At 44.9% G+C, this 22,269-nt stretch overlaps 1 protein-coding gene across 1 annotated transcript in view; it reads left to right on the forward strand.

Annotated features, from left to right (window-relative positions):
- LOC144597970 (adhesion G protein-coupled receptor D2) overlaps window positions 1-22,269 on the forward strand; it is a 276,860-nt gene that overhangs the window by 133,062 nt on the left and 121,529 nt on the right. The window contains exon 21 of the mRNA XM_078407825.1: window positions 9,863-9,904. Within this exon, the coding sequence (XP_078263951.1) occupies window positions 9,863-9,904 (42 nt within the window). The remainder of the gene's footprint in view (window positions 1-9,862; window positions 9,905-22,269) is intronic.

The following is a 22,269-nucleotide window of genomic DNA, read 5'->3' on the forward strand; positions in this document are numbered from 1 at the left end:
CGTGATACATAATTTAATTACGCACATTGTGAATATCTGCGACTCATTAAACTAAATGATTCTTGTAAATCCGAAGATTTACTTCTGGGGTAAAGAACTGCAGATGCTGGTTCTATTCCTTTTCTCCAGTGATGCTGCCTGACCCGCTGAGTTACTCCAGCTTTTTAAACCAGCATCTGCAGTTCCTTCCTACACGTGACCGGAATACTAATGACACGCGGCATATTAATGAACAAGCTTCTTCCTCAAAATTCAGTAGAAAGATTGCTGCCTACGTGCGTCAGATTATTGTATTCGTGCTCGACAGTTGCCTAGTGGCTGCTCTTTAGTTTAGCTTAGTTTAGAGATACAGCGCGGAAACAGGCCCTTCGGCCCACCGAGTCCGTGCCGACCAGTGATCCCCGCACACTAACACTATCCAATACACACCAGGGACAATTTAAATTTATACCAAGCCAATTAACCTACACATCTGTGTTTGTCTTTGGAATGTGGGAGGAAACCGAAGATCTCGGAGAAAACCCACGCGGTCACGGGGAGAACGTGCAAACTATTTACAGACAGCACCCGTTGTCAAGATTGAACCCGGGTCTCTGGCGCTGTAAGCGCTGTAAGACAACAACTCCACCACTGCGCCACCATGCTGCCCATGGTGCTCTGTAGAGCCAATGCTCGCAGCTGTAGAAGAATTCCATCTGTGCATTTTCTAACACCCCGTGGAGCTAGGATTGATCCTCCTGTCCAAAATTAACTATCTGTCACAAACTTTCCAAAAATTCTCTCGTCATTCATCTTACTCTGCCCTGCAGAGTAGACGGTGGAACAGCAATGGCAGGAATTTCTGGGCATAATCCAGAAGATGCAGGATCATTTCATTCCAAAGAGGAAGAATGATTCTAAGGGGAGTCAAGGCTGACAAAGAAAGTTAGGGATGGAATAGACAATAGACAATAGACAATAGACAATAGGTGCAGGAGTAGGCCATTCGACCCTTCGAGCCAGCACCGCCACTCAATGTGATCATGGCTGATCATTCTCAATCAGTACCCCATTCCTGCCTTCTCCCCATACCCCCTGACTCCGCTATCCTTAAGAGCTCTATCTAACTCTCTCGTGAATGCATTCAGAGAATTGGCCTCCACTGCCTTCTGAGGCAGAGAATTCCACAGATTTACAACTTTCTGACTGAAAACGTTTTTCCTCATCTCCGTTCTAAATGGCCTACCCCTTATTCTTAAACCATGGCCCCTGGTTCTGGACTCCACCAACGGTGCAGCTCGGCTGCTGGGCTTAACACCGCCCGGTGCAGCTCGGCTGCGGGGCTTAACACCGCCCGGTGCAACTCGGCTGCGGGACTTAACACCGCCCGGTGCGGCTCGGCTGCGGGACTTTTCACCGCTGGTGCGGCTCGGCTGCGGGACTTAGCTGCGCAAGGCTTGGTCGCGGGCCTTCCATCGCCCGGTTCGGCCGCGAGACGTTTCAGCCCCCGGTGCGGGGACTGTGCGGGTCGGTCGAGGACGAGCTGTCTGTCCGTGGGCGTGGGGAAGAGAGGGGAAGTTTTGTTGCCTCCATCACAGTGAGGGGGTGTTTGGAGTCACTGTGATGGACGTTTGTGTTGGGGTTATGTGTCTTGTGTTCTTTTTTTTTTTTTCTATGACTGCTATGTAGTTTCGTTCGGTACTTCGGTACCGAACGACAAATAAAGCTCTGTTATACCTGTTATTGGGAACATGTTTCCTGCCACTAATGTGTCCAATCCCTTAACAATCTTATATGTTTCAATAAGATCCCCTCTCATCCTTCTAAATAAATCTAAAAGAAAAGATGTATAACATAGCAAAGAGTAGCGGGAAGCCAGAGGATTGGGTAACTTTCAAAGGACAACAGAAGGTAACAAAAAGGGCAATAAGGACTGAAAAGATGAAGTACGAGGGGAAGCTGGCCAGGAGTATAAAGAAGGACAGGTAAAGCTTCTTTAGGTATGTTAAGAGAAAAAGATTAGTAAAGATCAGTGGTTCAGTTGCCCGATAACAGCTGGGAAGAAACTGTCCCTGAATCTGGAGGTGCATGGTCAGGGTGCAGCTCATCTTTGATTATGCTACTGGCCTTGCCGAGGCAGCGTGAGGTATAAATGGAGTCAATGGAAGGGAGGTTGGTTTGTGTGATGGTCTGGGCTGCGATTCACTGCATTTTCCTGCAGTTTACTGGGACAACATGTTGCAATGAGGCAAGGAAGTTTCATGGAGTCTGGTGAAGATCTTTAAGCTCCACGCCTGGCAGTGAATCCCAGCAACACCTATAATTACTTTCGGGGGTCCCAAAGCATTTTGCAGTCAATGATATAGTTCTGAAGTACTGTTGCCATTGTAGTGTATTTAATCCAACTAACGTTTGTGCAGAAGACTCCCACATCAGCAGTGAAACTGTTTTGGTGAAGCTGACCAAGGGAAACGTTATTTGAAGCCAAGTTTACAGGGTTCATGTACCTTTACCTTAGGTTAATATCCCTTTAATCTAAGGGGTTAATATCCCTTTAACCTAAAGGGTTAATATCCTTTTAAGCTAAGTGGTTAATATCCTTTTAACTAAGGAGTTAAATATATCTTTAATCTAAGGGGTTAAATATGCCTTTAGTTCTTTCAAGTAGTAACAAGAAGTAATATAAGAAAATAACTGCAGATGCTGGTACAAATCGAAGGTATTTAGTCACAAAATGCTGGAGTAACTCAGCAGATCAGGCAGCATCTCAGGAGAGAAGGAATGGGTGATGTTTCGGGTCGATTCCCATCTTCAGACTGAAGAAGGGTCTCGACCCAAAACGTCACCCATTCCTTCTCTCCCGAGATGCTGCCTGACCTGCTGAGTTACTCCAGCATTTTGTGAATAAACAAGAAGTAATGCTCAGTAAATGAAAATAATCCAGATCAGATAATGAAATGGACTGTATCCAAAGCGAAACACAAAAATCTGGATTAACTCAGTGGGCGGGCAGCATCTCTGGAGAGGGGGAATGGGTGATGCTTCAGGTCGAGACCCTTCTTCAGATTAGTTAGGCCAAAGTGAGACACCTGGTTTGGATATAGCGTGAGATTCTGGAACCTGTTGCTTTGTATTCTCCGCTGTTCTGAAATAATTCAGTATGTTTCTACCAAATATAATGAAACTCATACTGCTAAGGTCTTGTGTAGGAAGGAACTGCAGATGCTGGTTTAGACCCGAAATGTCACCTGTTCCTTTTCTCCAGAGACGCTGCCAGACCCGGCTAAGTTCTTGGTTCTATTGATGACTAATCTAGATTTTCAGTGTCATCTAAATTCTAAATGGTCATGTTCCAATCGGAAGAACAATAATTTTAACTCCCGGAGAACCAAACTGATTGTACCACATTTATTAATATTAAATTAAGTGGTCATTCCTGGAAAATACATGTTCACATAGTACAATTGATGAGAGGCATTTGTCTAAATGTAATGTTGTGATTGATAGTGGTGCATTTAACTTCAGACAATACTATATTGTCTAACCTGTAAAAGAAAGCACCTTCTTAAAGGACAGGGCAAGCCATGACAGGGCAGCACGGTGGCGCAGCGGTAGAGTTGCTGCCTCACAGCGCCAGAGTTCTGGGTTTTATCCCAATCCCGCGTGTGATCTGCGTGGAGTTTGCACGTTCTCTCCGTGCGTGGGTTTACTCACGGTGCTCCATTTTACCCCCGCATCCCAAAGACTAGGTTAATCTGCCTGTGTAAAGTGCTCCTAGCACGTAGGATAGAACTGGTGTATGGGCGATCGTTGATCTGCGTGGACTCAGTGAACTCAGCCTGTTTCCATGCTGTATCTCTGAACTAAACCTAACAGATTTCACCTGATATTTAGCCTTTGTTCACATGAATATATTCTTCCGGATTATCATCGGATTCTTTTTGCTAATGGTGAAAGATTGTAGCCCAGTTTGAGACTGTTTTTTTCTGTTTCATAAACTATGAATTTTGTGGCGTTTCAGACCGTGACAATATTTGCCAACTGTAAAAGATCTTAAAGGTTATGTACAAACGTATCTTGCAAATAGCTGATATTTATCCGACGAGAAGGCTAAATTAAATTGTCACCCGCCCCTGCACCTTTTTAAATACCAGGCCAGCCTCGTGTCAGGTGAGTCGTGTTTATGCCTTTAATGAGGGCTCATATAACATAACATATAACATATAACAACTACAGCATGGAAACAGGCCTGTCCGGCCCTACCAGTCCACGCCGACCATTCTCCCTGACCTAGTCTCATCTACCTGCACTCAGACCATAACCCTCCAATCCCCTCCTATCCATATACCTATCCAATTTACTCTTAAATAATAAAATCGAGCCAGCCTCCACCACTTCCTCCGGAAGCCCATTCCATACAGCCACAACCCTCTGAGTAAAGAAGTTCCCCCTCATGTTACCCCTAAACCTTTGTCCCTCAATTCTGAAGCTATGTCCCCTTGTTGGAATCTTCCCCACTCTCAAAGGGAAAAGCCTACCCACGTCAACTCTGTCCGTCCCTCTCAAAATTTAAAAAACCTCTATCAAGTCCCCCCTCAACCTTCTACGCTCCAAAGAATAAAGACCCAACCTGTTCAACCTCTCTCTGTAGCCTAAGTGCTGAAACCCAGGCAACATTCTAGTAAATCTCCTCTGTACCCTCTCCATTTTGTCGACATCCTTCCTATAATTTGGCGACCAGAACTGCACACCATACTCCAGATTCGGCCTCACCAATGCCCTGTACAATTTCAACATTACATCCCAACTTCTATACTCGATGCTCTGATTTATAAAGGCAAGCATACCAAACACCTTCTTCACCACCCTATCCACATGAGATTCCACCTTCAGGGAACAAAGCACAGTTATTCCCAGATCCCTCTGTTCCACTGCATTCCTCAATTCCCTACCATTTACCCTGTACGTCCTATTTTGATTTGCCCTACCAAAATGCAGCACCTCACACTTATCAGCATTAAACTCCATCTGCCATCTTTCAGCCCACCCTTCCAAAAGGCCCAAGTCTCTCTGTAGACTTTGAAAATCTACCTCACTATCAACTACTCCACCTATCTTAGTATCATCTGCATATTTACTAATCCAATTTGCCACACCATCATCCAGATCATTAATGTAAATGACAAACAACAGTGGACCCAACACAAATCCTTGGGGCACTCCACTAGACACTGGCCTCCAACCTGACATACAATTGTCAACCGTTACCCTCTGGTATCTCCCATTCAGCCATTGTTGAATCCATCTTGCAACCTCACTATTAATACCCAACGATTTAACCTTCTTAATCAACCTTCCATGTGGAACCTTGTCAAATGCCTTACTGAAGTCCATATAGACAACATCCACAGCCTTGCCCTTATCAATTTCCCTGGTAACCTCTTCAAAAAATTCAAGAAGATTAGTCAAACATGACCTTCCAGGCACAAATCCATGTTGACTGTTTCTAATCAGGCCTTGATTATCCAAATAATTATATATATTGTCCCTAAGTATCTTTTCCATTAATTTTCCCACCACAGACGTCAAACTAATAGGTCTATAATTGCTAGGTTTACTTTTAGAACCTTTTTTAAACAAAGGCACAACATGCGCAATGCGCCAATCTTCCGGCACCATCCCTGTTTCTAATGACGTTTGAAATATTTCCGTCATAGCCCCTGCTATTTCTGCACTAACTTCCCTCAATGTCCTAGGGAATATCCTATCAGGACCTGGAGACTTATCCACTTTTATATTCTTCAAAAGTGTCCGTACCTCCTCTTCTTTAATCCTCCTAATTTCCATCACTACTCTACTTGTTTCGCTTACCTCACATAATTCAATATCCTTCTCCTCGGTAAATACCGAAGAAAAGAAATTGTTTAATATCTCCCCCATTTCTTCTGGCTCAGCACATAGCTGTCCACTCTGACTCTCTAATGGACCAATTTTATCCCTCACTATCCTTTTGCTATTGACATATCTGTAGAACCCCTTGGGGTTTACTTTTACATTACTTGCCAAAGCAGCCTCATATCTTTTTTTCGCTTTTCTAATTTCCTTTTTAAGATTCCTTTTACATTCTTTATATTCCTCAAGAACCTCATTTACTCCCTGCCGCTTATATTTATTGTATATCTCCCTCTTTTTCCGAACCAAGTGTCCAATTTCCCTGGAAAACCACGGCTCTTTCAAATTATTATTCTTTCCTTTCCACCGAACAGGGACATAAAGACTCTGTACTCTCAAAATTTCACCTTTAAATATCCTCCATTTCTCTATTATATCCTTTTCATAAAACAACAATTTCCATTTCACTCCTTTTAAATCCTTTCTCATCTCCTCAAAATTAGCCTTTCTCCAATCCAAAATCTCAACCCTTGGTCCAGATTTGACCTTCTCCATAATGATATTGAAACTAATGGCATTATGATCACTAGACCCAAAGTGCTCCTCAACACATACCTCCGTCACCTGACCCATCTCATTTCCTAACAGGAGGTCCAACACTGCCCCTTCACTGTGAACATTTCAGCCAACCGGAGGAGAGATAGAGAGAGTGGTGGAGCTGTACAAACAGAAAGAGGTCTCTGCCTACCTTGGCCAGGCCGACCCAGTTGGCATACTGGGCCAGTCCCATTTGCCTGCATTTGGCCCAGAGTCCTCTTAACCCTTTCCCATCCATGTGATTAAGTGTATTTCTATCTACCTTTACTATCGACCTACCTTTCTACCTCTTTGATGACCCTCGGACTATCCTTGATCGGACTTAGCTGGCTTTACCCTGCACTACACTTATCTTTCCCTTATCATGTATCTATGCACTGTAAATGGATCGATTGTAATCATGTGTTGGCTTTCTGCTGACTGATTAGCATGCAACAAAAGCTTTTCACTGTACCTCGGTACACGTGACAATAAACTAAACTGAAACTGAATTGAATGATCTCAGTTGTGGATAGAGTCAAAAAGCTGGAGTAACTCAGCGGGTGAGACAGCATCTCTGGAGAAAAGGAAAAGGTGACGTTTCGAGTTGCGACCCGAAATGTCACCTATTCCTTTTCTCCAGACATGCTGTCTGACCTGCTGAATTACTCCAGTTTTTTGTGTCTATCTTCAGTTGAAACCAGCATCTGCAGTTCCTTTCTACATATCTCAGCCATGGTTGCCGTGTATGTGACCAATATAAAAATGGTGAAAGAGCATGTTGTATCCGTGATGCAGTGCAATAGGACTTTAATGACAGTGGACTCTGAGTGCTGGCTTGCAAAATGGTTGCTGAACATGAGACAGCAAAGCAAGAAGGCTGCAAGTGTATCGGTGACCCTCGTTTGAGGCTTGCAGAGTTCTGGTCCATGATGTGCCAGTGACTTGTTGGTGTTCATGACGTACTGTGTCTGTGTCGTGTATTGGATGTATGTTCGAACCCTGCAAAGAAGAAAATAAAATCTTGGTGCATTAGATTAATAACCTACAATTAATGAAGAAGGGTCTCGACCCGAAACATCACCCATTCCTTCTAACTATAGACGCTGCCTGTCGCTGAGTTACTCCAGCTTTTTGTGTCTATCTTCAATTAGTGACCGTTTGCCAGTGAATGTTCATAAAACTAAGGACTCAGTCACTGATCAAACAACAGCATTGACTCATCAAGGAAATTTGTGCTATAAGTTGTATCATTCTGGAGATAAATATTTATTACATGATGGGACTGGCTCCTGCATTTGGGTCAAAAATATTTGAGCACTTTACCAATTTTTGTGTTTGTATTTAGTTATTCCAATCCTTAACATGGGTCATACTGATAGTGTGTTATTACATTTCTTGGTTATAGAATTATTCTTCCACCATTTGAAGAGACACTATTTAAACTCTTATTCTTGTCAACATTAGTAGTAATAATGCAACTCCCAAGGGAAATGAAAGATTTAAAATATTTATGATATTGTGGCATTGCATGAATAGTATCCACAATGTTAATGTGTCACCCTTTTGTGTCTTTTGCAGTAAATATTATTTGTTTAAAATAAAGCTTTAAACTTTGTAGTAAATGACTGACATTAGGTGGTGCAGCGGTAGAGCTACTGCCTTACAGCGCCAGAGGCCCGGGTTCGATCCTGACTACGGTCGCCGTCTGTACGGAGTTTGTACGTTCTCCCCGTGACCGCGTGGGTTTTCTCTGAGATCTTCAGTTTCTTCCCACACTCCAAAGATGTACAGATTTGTAGGTTAATTAGCGTGGTGTAAATGGAAATTGTTCCTAGTGTGTGTTGGATATTATTAGTGTACGAGGATCGCTGATCGGTGTGGACTGGGTGTGCCGAAGGGCCTGTTACCCCATAGTATCTCTAAAACTAAAACTAAAACAGTCTATATATTGCTGAAGTGGTGGATAACCGACGAGCCGAGAGTGTTTAATTGTCATTTGTACCAACAGTGGACCACTGACATTCTCACCTGCAGCACCATAACGGGCCTGTAAACACTGAATTTACAGATAACATAATATTTAAAAAATGATTAATTAAAAAAAATAATATCTATGCAAAAAGCCGGAAGTCCGTATTGCAACCAAAACAATTCTTAGTTCATAGTTTAGTTAATGTTTTGTTGTGTTCAAGAGCCTGCTGGTTGTTGTATTAAATTCCATCAACCATTCCTCCACCCACCTGGCCAATCGATCCAGATCTTGCTGCAATCGTTCACAACCATCTTCACTATCTGCAAAACCACTCACTTTTGAGTCTCGCCCCTGGATCACGGTGTCATGTCCACTTTCTCTCCTTGTCCTCAGAACCTGCCATCCCATCACTGTCCAGATATCTAGCAGTTAAATCTTGAGTCAACATTTTCTTAGCTGGTTAGCTTTCTAATTGTCAAAATGTTAACTGGTTAAAAAGTACATGAATGAGATCCAACCCCTGGTGTACGGAACATACTTATCAGATCTGGAGCGTCTGTCGGCACTGGGCCTGTACTCGCTGGAGTTTAGAAGAATGAGGGGGGACCTCATTGAAACGTACAGAATAGTGAGCGGCCTGGATAGAGTGGATGTGGAGAGGATGTTTCCACTAGTGGGAGAGTCTAGGACTAGAGATCACAGCCTCAGAATTAAAGGATGTTCTTTTAGGAAGGAGATGAGGAGAAATTTCTTTAGTCAGGGTGGTGAATCTGTGGAACTCATGGCCGCATAAGAGAGTGGAGGCCAAGTCAGTGAATATTTTTTAAGGCAGAGATAGATTCTTGAATAGTACGGGTGTCAGAGGTTATGGGGAGAAGGCAGGAGAATGGGGTTAGGAGGGAGAGATAGATCAGCCATGATTGAATGGCGGAGTGGACTTGGTGGGCAGAATGGCCTAATTCTATTCCTGTCACTTATGAACTTATGATCTATAACATCCGGTACTTGACCACCCTCGATCTCATGTGCAATCTATAGTGGACGCAGGCTCGGGTCAATTTGTGCTGCCTGTTTAGCATGGCAGAGGTGCAAAGTGTGAAATATTACAGCCCCTTTGTGCATATTGATGAGGTTCTGCATCACAAGTGATTGCAATAATTGTGGAGGTGGTTTCAAGGGGGGGCTGTTCCTTTTCAAGGCCCCCGGTTGTCCCGATAACCTTGATTTACTATTCAGTTGGATAACAAAGATTTGTAAAAAAAGCTGCGTTCCTCTGTGGTGGATACTTGAGCTACAGTTCATGAAATTGAAAAATAAAAATTGACCTTGTCTGCTACAAGAACCTCTTTGTGTTTGTTCTCGGGGAAACTTTGTTTCAAAATTGCAAGTGAAAAAAATGATTACAGTTAACAGCTTTTTCCCCTCCTTTTGTCTTTATAGGGTCTCTTCATCTTCCTGATATATGGAGTGTATAACACAGAGGTAAGGCAAGTTATAGTGTCTCAAGGCTGACAGCGGGATGAGAGAAGTGACAGGCATCTGATCTCGCAGAGGGACAGTGCAGCTCTCTGCTTGAGTGTCCTACTGCCCTTCATGCTTGGACTGCCCCATATGCATCCTGGTTTACCATTAAACACTGACAACCACATGGAAACGGATACATTTCTCATCGTCACTTACCAATTCTTCAAAGTCCTTTTTATTTTGCAGCCACCTGAAGTTTACAGAGTGATGCAGTTTAATGTTTAGAACTATTACTGGAGTTATGGACTGGCACTTAAGTGCCAAGGTGCAAGACCTTGCATAGTACAATACTATGGAAAATATTAAGTATGTAACAATATCACTTAAATTCTCCTGGGGTTTTGCTATTTTCCATGTATCTCTTTTAACAATCTTCAGATCAATTTTCTGAAAAAGAGCTGATGTATTTGATTGCTAATGGTTTTTCTAATGCATTAGAATAGAATTTGTTCCATATTTAATTTAGTTTCCACTTAAAACTCTACTAATTGCTCTGGCTGTATATATAGAACATATCAATCAGCAGTGGGCGAGTAAATTTGCAATGTAAGATCAAGTTGGAAGACTATATTTTTAATTATACCTGAAGACAATTTCATATTCCAATGGGTTTGAAACCAGGGTTTCGGACTGGATAGATGATGACCTATGATGAAAATGGTGCCACGAGATAATTGTCCAGTTTGCTCAAGTGTGCCTTCAGTATATTGAGACTGTGGGCCATGTAACGAGAACGTATTTGTACCCCGGCAGAAGCGAGGAACTGAGCATAAACCAGGCAATCGAAGGACAAGGTTTGCAGCCTCATCCTTCAATTGTCCGGCTTATCCTCAATTTCCCAGCGCAGCATGTAGGCGTTATTGCTTAATTTGTCATTGAAGGCTATTCTCACACGGCCAGTAAAAAACGATTCTTCATGAGTGTCAAGTACAGCTTCCTTCTGGCATAACTCTATTGAGCTGACTCTTGAATGAACGGACTAACTTTGAGAGAATATCTAAGGAAACGGGTGAGCATCCAGGCCTGTTTGATTGAAATGGCGAAGGCTGAGACAGAACAAAACTTGAAAATATCCAGGTACACAGGGGAAACAATCACGTAACTGGACGGACAGCTAGGTTCATGTTTGCAGACAGTTCGGGGAAGACAAGCTTAAAATACAAGTCAATGAAGATAGAATGGGAGTAGATATGGATTTCACCCCACAACCTACCATTCCAGCATGGCTTTTCACTTGTTCCTCTATTATCAGTTGTGCCACTGTGTGGATGTAGATTGGAGCACTTCTTGTTAGCGTTGCACTGCAGTGGAATAGAGCGCTGTGGAAATGTAGACAAAATGCAGATCTTCCCACAAAGTGGTTTTCTTGACGGAGGTTGATATGATTGAGATAGTTTTCTTAATCTGCCATCTGATGAAGAGGCAGTGGGACTCCCTGTGCATGCACACAATGTGTGTGTCTCTAGGCTGACTCTGAACGTTAAAGCATTGGTAAGGTGAGGAATTTCAGATCTGAGTTTGCCTTTTCCTCTCAGATGTGCTGGAGGTAAGAATTTCATTGTTCTATCTGGGACATATGACAATAAAACACTCTTGACTCTTGAAAATTGGTGAGTCTTCAGGAAACTAAACACACTGGTAACCATGTCTCTGGCGTGGGTGGATTTTGAAGGCACTGAGTTGAAGGTTTACCAGGGGATGTCTGCAACTGTGGTGTGATGCTCTGTGCCAATAAACTCTGGCAGATGTTCATAAGGAAGATGAGTTCCTCATGAGAATTGATTGCTCTCTCCCGGGATTAATTGCCATACAGTCATACCAATAAAAAGCAACAAGACACTCCAAATACATTTTAACATAAACATCCACCACAGTGACTCCTCCACATTCCTCACTGTGATGGAAGGCGAAAAACAAAGTGCAATCTCATCCCTTCTTTGTTCTCCCGCGGTCGGGGGCCTTCCGTTGATGGGACGATCTTAGCTCCCATAGTCGGCGGTCAGGCCCTCCGCGATCAAGCTCCCGCTACGGGGATCCCGTGCGGGGCGATCGGACCTCGGGTCGGGGCTAGTTAAAGCTCCTGCGACTTTGGAGCTTCCCGACATCAGTCTCTACCCGAGACTGTTAGCTCCTCGATGGTGAAATCTGCAGGCCGCGGTTGGAGCGTCGATCCCAGGCAAGCGATCGCAGGCTCTGATGGTAAGTCCACAGATGGGGCTCAAAGTCAGTCTCGAGCAAGGCCACCAGCTCCACGATGTTAGGCCGCAGAGCAACCGGAGATACGATCTGGAAAACAATCGCATCTCCGGCAAGGTAAGAGATTTCATTTTTTGTCAAACTCCACACGGCAATATGTTTGAAACTGATAGGTGGTATAAGAAAATAACTGCAGATGCTGGTACAAATCGAAGGTATTTATTCACAAAATGCTGGAGTAACTCAGCAGGTCAGGCAGCATCTCGGGAGAGAAGGAATGGGTGACGTTTCGGGTCGAGACCCTTCTTCAGACTGATGTCAGGGGGGCGGGACAAAGGAAGGATATAGGTGGAGACAGGAAGATAGAGGGAGATCTGGGAAGGGGGAGGGGAAGAGAGGGACAGAGGAACTATCTAAAGTTGGAGAAGTCGATGTTTATTCCTTTGTCCCTCTCTTCCCCTACACCTTCCCAGTTCTCCCTCTATCTTCCTGTCTCCACCTATATCCTTCCTTTGTCCCGCCCCCCTGACATCAGTCTGAAGAAGGGTCTCAACCCGAAAAAGGTCGCCCATTCCTTCTCTCCCGAGATGCTGCCTGACCTGCTGAGTTACTCCAGCATTTTGTGAATAAACTGATAAGTGGGATCAGTCATTCTTCGCAGGGCCAGACCTAATCCTAGTAGTATATAACAAACATATTGGTCCCAGCCTTAATCCTACTGGTCCCAGCTACAATGCCACTGGTCTCAGCTTCACTCCCACTGGTTCCAGCTCCACTCCCACTGATCCCAGTCCCACTCCCACTCCCACTGATCCCAGCCCCACTCCCACTGGTCCCAGCTCCAACCCCATTGATCCCAGCTATAATCCCTCTGTCCCAGTCCCACTCCCACTGGTCCCAGTCCCACTCCCACTGGTCCCAGTCCCAGTCTCACTCCCACTGGTCCCAGCTCCACTCCCACAGGTCCCAGCTCCAACCCCATTGATCCCAGTCCCAATCCCACTGATCCCAGTCCCACTCTCACTGGTCCCAGCTCCACTCCCACGGATCCCAGTCCCAATCCCACTGGTCCCAGTCCTAACCCTACTGGTCCCAGTCCCAATCCCCCAGCTCCACTCCTTCTCTGACCAAGCCATGTCTGGTTCAATGTGCCATCTCTCCTTGAATTCCTTGGGCTCTAATCTTTTAGTATAGTTTCCCGTGTGGGACTTTGTTTTTAAAAAGTTATGTTGATCACATGAATTGCAGTGGCCTCATCAATCCATTTACTACTTTGAAAAATTCAAGCAAATTGGTCAAGTTGAATAGCCCATGTGAAAACCGCTCAGAGTTTTTCCCCATTGACGTTCCTCCCATTGATGGCAGACTTAGAGGTCTGCAATTCCCTGGCTTTTTCTTGCTGTCCTTCTTGAATAATGTGCCTCATTTACTGCCCTCTAGACACCTGGTGTCTCACCTGTGCCCATCTAAGGCTTCAAACTCTGCTAGTTCTCTATCAATCTCCACTCTTGCCTCCATCAGTAGAATGGAACATATCACATCAGAATCTGGGGATATAACCATCTTTAAGGTCTATTAGACATTTGACACCTCCTTTTAATGGTAATTAGAATTTTACTATCCCCCTTTGAATTTTCCAATTTCTCTTTTGTAAATCCGGAGAATAATGATTGAAGATGGAGCTTGCCTCCTTTGGCTCCATTTTGGTTCCTTGCGGGAACATTTTTTCCTGGTTACCTCTAGCCCTTTAATATGCTCACAAAATGCTTTGGAATTTTCCTTTATCTTATCATAAGATCAGAAGAGATAGTAGTAGAATTAGGCATTCGGCCCATCACGTCTACCCCGCAATTAAATCATGGCTGATCTATCTCTCCCTCCTAATCCCATTCTCCTGCCTTCTCCCCATAACCCATGACTCCCGTACTAATCAAGAATCTAGCTATCTCTGCCTAAATATATCCACTGACTTGGCTTCCACATCCTTCTGGGCCAAAAAATTCCACAGATTTACAACCATCTGACAAAAGAAATTCCTCCTCATCTCCTTCCCAAAAGAATGTCCTTTAATTCTGAGGCTATGACCTCCAGTCCTGGACTCTCCCACTAGTGGAAACATCCTCTCCACATCCATTAACCCAGTTGGTCTCATCCTGTGGAATCTTATCCACCAGTGACTGATACAAAACCCTCTATTGGCATCCTCTGCCGTTGTAGAAGTGTTGAGTTGATTTTCTACCTGCTGCATCAACCCAGTTGGTCTCATTCTGTCAAGTGCTCCCTTTATTCCACCCTTCCCTCCCCATCCATCATCTGCAACTCAACACCGACTCTCCTAGTTCTGACAGCGTCTCAGAGCTGGTAACTGTTTGTCTTTCACGATCTCCTGGTTGCCAAACACTGACTCCCCTCCCATTCCCACACTGACCTTTCTGTCCTGGGCCTCCTCACTTGTCAGAGTGAGGCCCAACACATATTGGAGGAACAGCACCTCATATTTCACTTGGGCAGCTTACAGCCCAGCGGTACGAATTGTGACTTCTCTAACTTCAAATAACCCTTGCTTTCCCCCTCTCTCTCCGTCCCTCCCCCAACCTAGTTCTGACTAATTTCACTGCCCTCCTGATTAATTGTACTGATTGTATGCCTTATAGTCCCCTTGGCTAACAATGAACCTTTTTACATTTCCTTGAACATCACCTGCTTTGATCTGTCGTTTTCACACTTTACCCTTCCATATCTCTCGTCTCCCTCCCCTGATTCTCAGTCTGAAGAAGGGTCTCGACCCAAAATGTCACCCATCCCATCTCTCCAGAGATGCAGCCAGTCCCGCCGAGTTTAGTTGAGTTTTAGTTTAGTTTGGGGATACAGCACAGAAGCAGGCCCTTCGGCTCACCGGGTCCGCGCAGACCAGCGATCCCTGCACATTAACACTATCCTACACCCACTAGGGACAATTTACAATTTTACCCAAGCCAATTAACCAACAAACCTGCACGTTTTTGGAGCGTGGGTGGAAACCGGAGCACCCGGAGAAAACCCACGTGGTCACGGGGAGAACGTACAAACTCCGTACAGACAGCACCCGTGGTCAGGATCGAACCCGGGTCTCTGGTGCTGTAAGGCAGTAGCTCTGCTGCTATGCTACCAAGTTACTCCAGCATTTTGTGTAATTATACCTACCAATGCTGCTTGAACGGCAGAGGTTTTATTAACCGTACTCGGCTAGGTGCAGGAAGTGTGTGGGCATTCCCGCTCCCGAATCAGCCTGGAACCAGCCCTGCAATTGTCATGGCATTGCAGTGGTCATGTGAACATGTCTGCATGGACCAACTCTGTGGTCATGTGAACATGTCTGCATGGACCAACTCTGTGGTCGTGTGAACATGTCTGCATGGACCAACTCTGTGGTCGTGTGAACATGTCTGCATGGACCAACTCTGTGGTCATGTGAACATGTCTGCATGGACCAACTCTGTGGTCGTGTGAACATGTCTGCATGGACCAACTCTGTGGTCGTGTGAACATGTCTACATGGATGTGGTCGTGTGAACATGTCTACATGGACCAACTCTGTGGTCATGTGAACATGTCTGCATGGACCAACTCTGTGGTCGTGTGAACATGTCTACATGGATCAACTCTGTGGTCATGTGAACATGTCTGCATGGACCAACTCTGTGGTCGTGTGAACATGTCTGCATGGACCAACAGATGGTGGAAATCTAAAATACAGGCACAAAATGCAGTCAATTCTCCGCAGGTCAGACAGCATCTGGACCGGAGTGGGTGTGCGTGGAAAGAACAGGGCTGATGTTTAGGAAGGAACTGTGGACACTGGTTTATATCGCAGCCATTAAAAAGGCTTTTAATTAGAAGCAGATAAAGCAAGGAGTGCAATTCAGAGGTTTGGGGAACAAAGCGATAGAAGGAAAGATCAAAGACGAAGGATGGACATAAACCTTCTTGGGCATTCTCTGCTGCTATAAAAATGGTCTGATGCTTATCTTAAATGAAGGAAGTCAGGGGGGATGAACTGACGGAAGGGGCGATTGTGTTTGTCACGTTAATTCTCCAACCCGCTCACTGCCTGGCCCTTCAGTCCTCTTCCTCCTGCACTTCTCTAATGAAGCTGGAGGAGCAGCACTTCATCTTTCCATTAGGAATTTTACAACCCGCACATCACATTGAGTTCAACAGTTTCTGATCGTAACCGGCACTCCTGTGTTTCGGGCAACAGCTGCCGGTAATGAGTCTGCTGTTGTAATTTACGACTCCTCTCAACCCATATTTTGTTTCTTTTCTTGTCTCATTACCGTTGCCTTTTGCCTTGCACCGTCACCCCTTGTGTCATTTAATCACTGTTGCCTTCCTTCCGAAGAAATGAAGATCAAGCAGTTTCCACAGTGGGTGCAGGCCTGATCACCAGTTGGTAGCGTTTTAGTTTAGAGATACAGCGCGGAAACAGGCCCTTTGGCTCACTGAGACTGCAGCGACCAGCGATCCCCGCACATTAACACTATCCTACACCCACTAGGGACAATTTACACATACACCAAGCCAATTAACCAACAAACTTGTAAATCTTTGGAGTGTGGGAGGAAACCGATATTTTTCGAGAAAACCCACACAAGTCGCTGGGAGAACGTGCTTGGGTTTTCTCAGGGTGTCCGGTTTCTTCCCACACTCCAAAGATGTACATGATTGTTGGTTAATTGGCTTGGTATAAATGTACAGACATTGTCCCTCGTGTGTGTGTGTGTGTGTGTGTGTGTGTGTGTGTGGGATAGTGCAAGTGTGTAGGGATCGCTGGTCGGCACGGACTCGGAGGGCCGAAGGGCCTGTTTCCGCACTGTATATCTAAAACTTAACTAAAGGCCAGGCAGTTTCTGTGGAGAGAGAAACCGCTGGTCAGAACGGAGTGTGGATTGTTGGTTCTCATCTTTGTGCAGGCAAGTAGTGATTCTTTGTAATGAAAATACAGAAGGGTTTCTGCCCACCTCTGAACAGCTGAGTGGGAAAAGTAAATAGGTAATTGGTAGATGGATATGTCCTAAATATGAGCTAATGTAGTGTTTTTGTTCAAACAGCAAACAATGTCAATCCCAGTGTGCTCCAGCAACATTCCTTTATTAATTTAAAATAAAATATATCAGCTGTAATGTTTGATCTTTAGAGAAATGTTAGAAATTTCCATTTCTTCTTTTATTAACTGCATGATAAGGTCACCTGCAGACACAAGGAACTGAAGATGCTGGTTTACAAATAAAGACGCAAGGTGCTGGAGTAACTAAACGGGTCAGGCAATAATGCTGGAGAACATGAATGGGTGACATTTTGGGTTGGGATCCCCATCCAAAACATCAACTATCCATGTTCTCCAGAGATGCTGCCTGACCCGCTGAGTTACTCCAGCACTCTGTGAAATGTCACCTATCCATGTTCTCCAGAGATGCTGCCTGACCCGCTGAGTTACTGCAGCACTCTGTGAAACGTCACCTATCCATGTTCTCCAGAGATGCTGCCTGACCCGCTGAGTTACTCCAGCACTCTGTGAAACGTCACCTATCCATGCTCTCCACAGATGTTGCCTGACCCGCTGAGTTACTCCAGCACTCTGTGAAACGCCATTTTAGAGTCATGGAGTCATATAGCATTGGAAACAGGCTCCTCAGCCCAACTCAACCATGCTGACCAAGATGTTTGCCCATGCTTGGCCTATATCCCTCTAAGCCTTTCCTATCCATGTACCTGTCCAAGCTTCTTTTAAATGTCGTTACAGTACCTACCTCAACTACCTCCTCTGGCAGTTTGTTCCATAATACACCATAATTCCCTCTCTGAGTGAAAAAGTTGCCCCTCAAGTTACTATCAAATCTTTCCCTCTCACCTTTGCGTCTGGTTCCTGATTGCCCTAGTTTGGGTAAAAGAGCCTGTGTGATCACCCTGTCTATTCACCTCGTGTGATGCAAATGTGGTGTCAGTCTTGGGTCTGGAAGGAGTGCACTCATTTGGGATCCATCATTATAGAGTCCCCTGTATACCGGGGGTGGTGCAGTGGTACAACGGTAGAATTACGGCAGACTCGACTCAATAACCAGCGTCTGTAGTCTCTTTTTTGCTCTGGTTTATTTTCACCCACATGTTTAGACCGTAATGTTGTATCCTTATTGTTTTGATGTGGTTATGCTTTATTCTTAATTGTTAACTGTATGTTTGTGTTGTCATTTGTGAGCGGAGCACCAAGGCACATTCCTTGTATATTCACATACTTGGCCAATAAACGTATTCATTCATTCATTCATTCATTCATTGCTGCCTTGCAGCGCCAGAGACATGGGTTCGATCCTGACTGTGGGTGATTTTTTTAGATTTAGAGATACAGCGCAGAAACAGGCCCTTCGGCCCACCGGGTCTGCGCCGCCCAGCGATCCCCGCACATTAACACTATCCTATACCCACTAGGGACATTTAAAAAAACCCATTTACCAAGCCAATTAACCTACGTACCTGCACGTCTTTGGAGTGTGGGAGGAAACCGAAGATCTCGGAGAAAACCAACGCAGGTCACGGGGAGAACGTACAAACTCCGTACAGACGGCGCCCGTAGTCAGGATCGAACCTGAGTCTCCGGCGCTGCATTCGCTGTAAGGCAGCAACTCTACCGCTGCGCCACCGTGCTGCCCGGGTGCTGTCTGTACAGAGTTTGTACGTTCTCCCTGTGACAGCGTGGGTTTTTCCCGGGTGCTCTGCTTTTCTCCCACACCAAAAATGTGCAGGTTTGTAGGTTAATTGGCTTCTTTAAATTGTAAATTGTCCCTAGTGTGCAGGGCAGTGCTAGTGCACAGGGCGATCACTGGCTGGCACAGACTTGGTGGGCCAAAGGGCCTGTTTCCATGCTGTATTTCTAAAGTAAAGTATACGGGATTTGACATGTTTGGTTGAAGAGACAAGCAAATATACAATTAACTAAAACTTAAATAGGTCATAAATGATAGGAGTACAATTAGGCCATTCGGCCCATCAAGTCTACTCAGCCTCAGCAGCTGTACAAGTTGGTTTCTCCTCATTATCCTGTTGGATTCTCTTTAATATTTTGCATCACCATCTCCTGCCCCAACCGTCCTACCTGAACAGTTGGACACCGAAGATAGTCATAAAATGATGGAGTAACTCAGCGGGTCAGGCAGCATCTCTGGATAGAAGGAATGGGCGACGCCCTTCTTCAGATTGAGGCCCTTCTTCAGATTGTGAGTCAGGGAGAGGGAGACACAGAGATAAGGAAGGGTAAAGTGTGAAAATGAGACAAAGGGGGTGGAGATCAAAGAAAATGTAGAATAAATCATCGTTAGCTAGGAGAAGGTGACAACAAAGCAAGCAGATAAAATGTAATCAGGAACAGTCAGACTGGTCGGAGAACTGGGAAGGGGAGGGATGGGAAGAGAGGGAAAGCAAGGGTTACTTGAAGTTGGAGGTTAATATTTATACCGCTGGGGTGTAAGCTGCCCAAGAGAAATGTGAAATGCTGTTCCTCCAATTTGCGTTTGGCCTTTGACAGTGGAGGAAGCCCAGGACAGGCGTGCAGTTGGACACCTATGCAGGATGTACAGGCAATCACCATGATCTGTACACATGATCTGTGCATGTGCATGCACACATTCTAGATGCATGATATGTTTGAAATGTCAAAAGGAGACAAAAAAAATGGCATCGTTTTTCTAAGGATATCTTGCCTGGCCCATCTCTTCGGAAGTTTCAAATATTGTTGGCAGACAGAACAAGGCAGCGGAAATGTTGTTCTGCAGAGTTATATAATGAGCGATCAGGTCACAAACATTATTTGTTTTCAAGCAGTGGGTGTTGTCACCTGCAGCTGGAATTTAGTTTAGTTTAGAGATACAGCGCAGAAACAGGCCCTTCAGCCCACCGGGTCCGCGCCGCCCAGCGATCCCCGCACATTAACACTATCCTACACCCACTGGGGACAATTTTTACATTTACCCAGTCAATTAACCTACAAACGTGCACGTCTTTGGAGTGTGGGTGCAAACCGAAGATCTTGGACAAAACCCACGCAGGTCACAGGGAGAACGTACAAACTCCGTACAGACAACACCCGTAGTCGGGATCGAACCCGGGTCTCCGGCGCTGCATTCGCTGTAAGGCAGCAACTCTAGCGCTGCGCCACTGTGACCGTAAAGGAAATCGGCAATAAAAATGGGCTGTTTAAAGAGGGAGCACAGAAAATGCTCAGCATCTTGGTCACATCGGTATAGAAAGAAACATTACAGTTTCAGATCTTTTGTCTCAATCAGAAGATGCACAGCTTATAACAAGGAACAATGCAAGGAAACAGGAAAGTAAGAAAATTATCCCTCCCCAAACCCTTCTACCCCCTCAAGCTATCTTTTCTTACATGAGTGTTCTCTAGAACTTGCTCTGCTGTCAAGTTTTTAGTCATTGTTTCACCATCTCCTCACTTGTTTTGGCTTCAGTTTTTGTTTTGATCAAATAGCAACAAAGCTCCTTTGGACCTTGTGCTGAGTTACAGTGCATGTCGTGGGATGAGAAAGTTGTGAACAGGGGATGTGTAGATGGAGCTCATGCTGGCTATTGAACTACAACAGGTATTAGCAACAAAGGACAACAGGAGGAATGATGAGCAAAAATTACAGCCGATCCATTTTGACATAGAATGATAATCTTTGTATGATCCATGTTATGATCGGGCGGCATGGTAGCGTAGCGGTAGGGTTCCTGCCATACATTGTCAGAGACCCGGGTTCAATCCCGACTACGGGCGCCGTCTGTACGGAGTTTGTACGTTCTCCCCGTGACCTGCGTGGGTTTTGTCCGAGATCTTCGGTTTCCTCCCACACTCCAAAGATGTACAGGTTTGTAGGTTAATTGGCTGGGTATAAGTGTAAATTGTCCCTAGTGTGTGTAGGGTAGTGTTAATGTTAAGGGATCGCCAGTCGGTGCAGGCTCGGTGGGCCGAAGGACCTGTTTCCGCGCTGTATCTCTAAACTAATATCTGTGGTACAATGTGATTTATCAAACATTTAAAATGAAACTTGCAGTTTGGCAGAACTCTTTATTGTGAGAGAATAAAATTTCATGCAACATTTCTTGCATGTTTTAATGTTTGGCTGAGAGCGTGGTTTAATCTGTTCTTCATTGTTCCTCTCAGCCAGTGAACAGTTGGTATTGGCTTCATCAGTCAGAGTGTTGAGTATAGAAGTTGGGAGGTCATGTTGCAGTTGTATAAGACGTTGGTGAGGCCGCATTTAGAGTATTGTAAGAGAAGTATAAGAAAATAACTGCAGATGCTGGTACAAATCGATTTATTCACAAAAAGCTGGAGTAACTCAGCAGGTCAGGCAGCATCTCGGGAGAGAAGGAATGGGTGACGTTTCGGGTCGAGACCCTTCTTCAGACTGAGTATTGTGTTCAGTTCTGGGCACCGTGTTATAAGAAAGATGCTGTCAAGCAGGAAAGGGTACAGAGAAGATTTACGAGGAAGTCGCCAGGACTAGAGGGTCTGAGATACAGGGAGAGGTTGGGCAGGCTGGGACTCTATTCCTTGGAGCGCAGGAGCATGAGGGGTGATCTTATAGAGGTGTATAAAATCATGAGAGGAATAGATCGGGTAGATGCACAGCGTCTCTTGCCCAGAGTAGGTGAATCGAGGACCAGAGCACATAGGTGAAAGGGAAAAGATTTAATAGGAATCTGAGGGGTAACATGAGGGGGGGGGGGGGGGGGTGTATGGAACAAGCTGCCAGAGGAGGTAGTTGAGGCAGGGACTATCCTAACATAGAACAAACAGTTAAACAGGTACATGGATAGGACAGATTTGGAGGAATATGGACCAAACGCAGGCAGGTGGGAATAGTGTAGCTGGGACGTTGGCCGCTGTGAGCAAGTTGGGATGAATTGCCTGTTTCCATGCTGTTTTACTCTATGACTCTATGAGTATTAGAACCTAATTTTGGACCAGCGCGAGTTTCATGGATTGCGGTATCTTACTTTTCATTATTCTGCAGACTTAATAATAGAAACATGCCCGTTTTGTTACCTTCTGTTGTCCTATGAAAGTTTCCCAATCCTCTGGCTTCCAGCTACTC

This window comes from Rhinoraja longicauda, chromosome 11 (assembly GCF_053455715.1).
Source record: "Rhinoraja longicauda isolate Sanriku21f chromosome 11, sRhiLon1.1, whole genome shotgun sequence".
NCBI classification, from domain to species: Eukaryota; Metazoa; Chordata; class Chondrichthyes; order Rajiformes; family Arhynchobatidae; genus Rhinoraja; species Rhinoraja longicauda.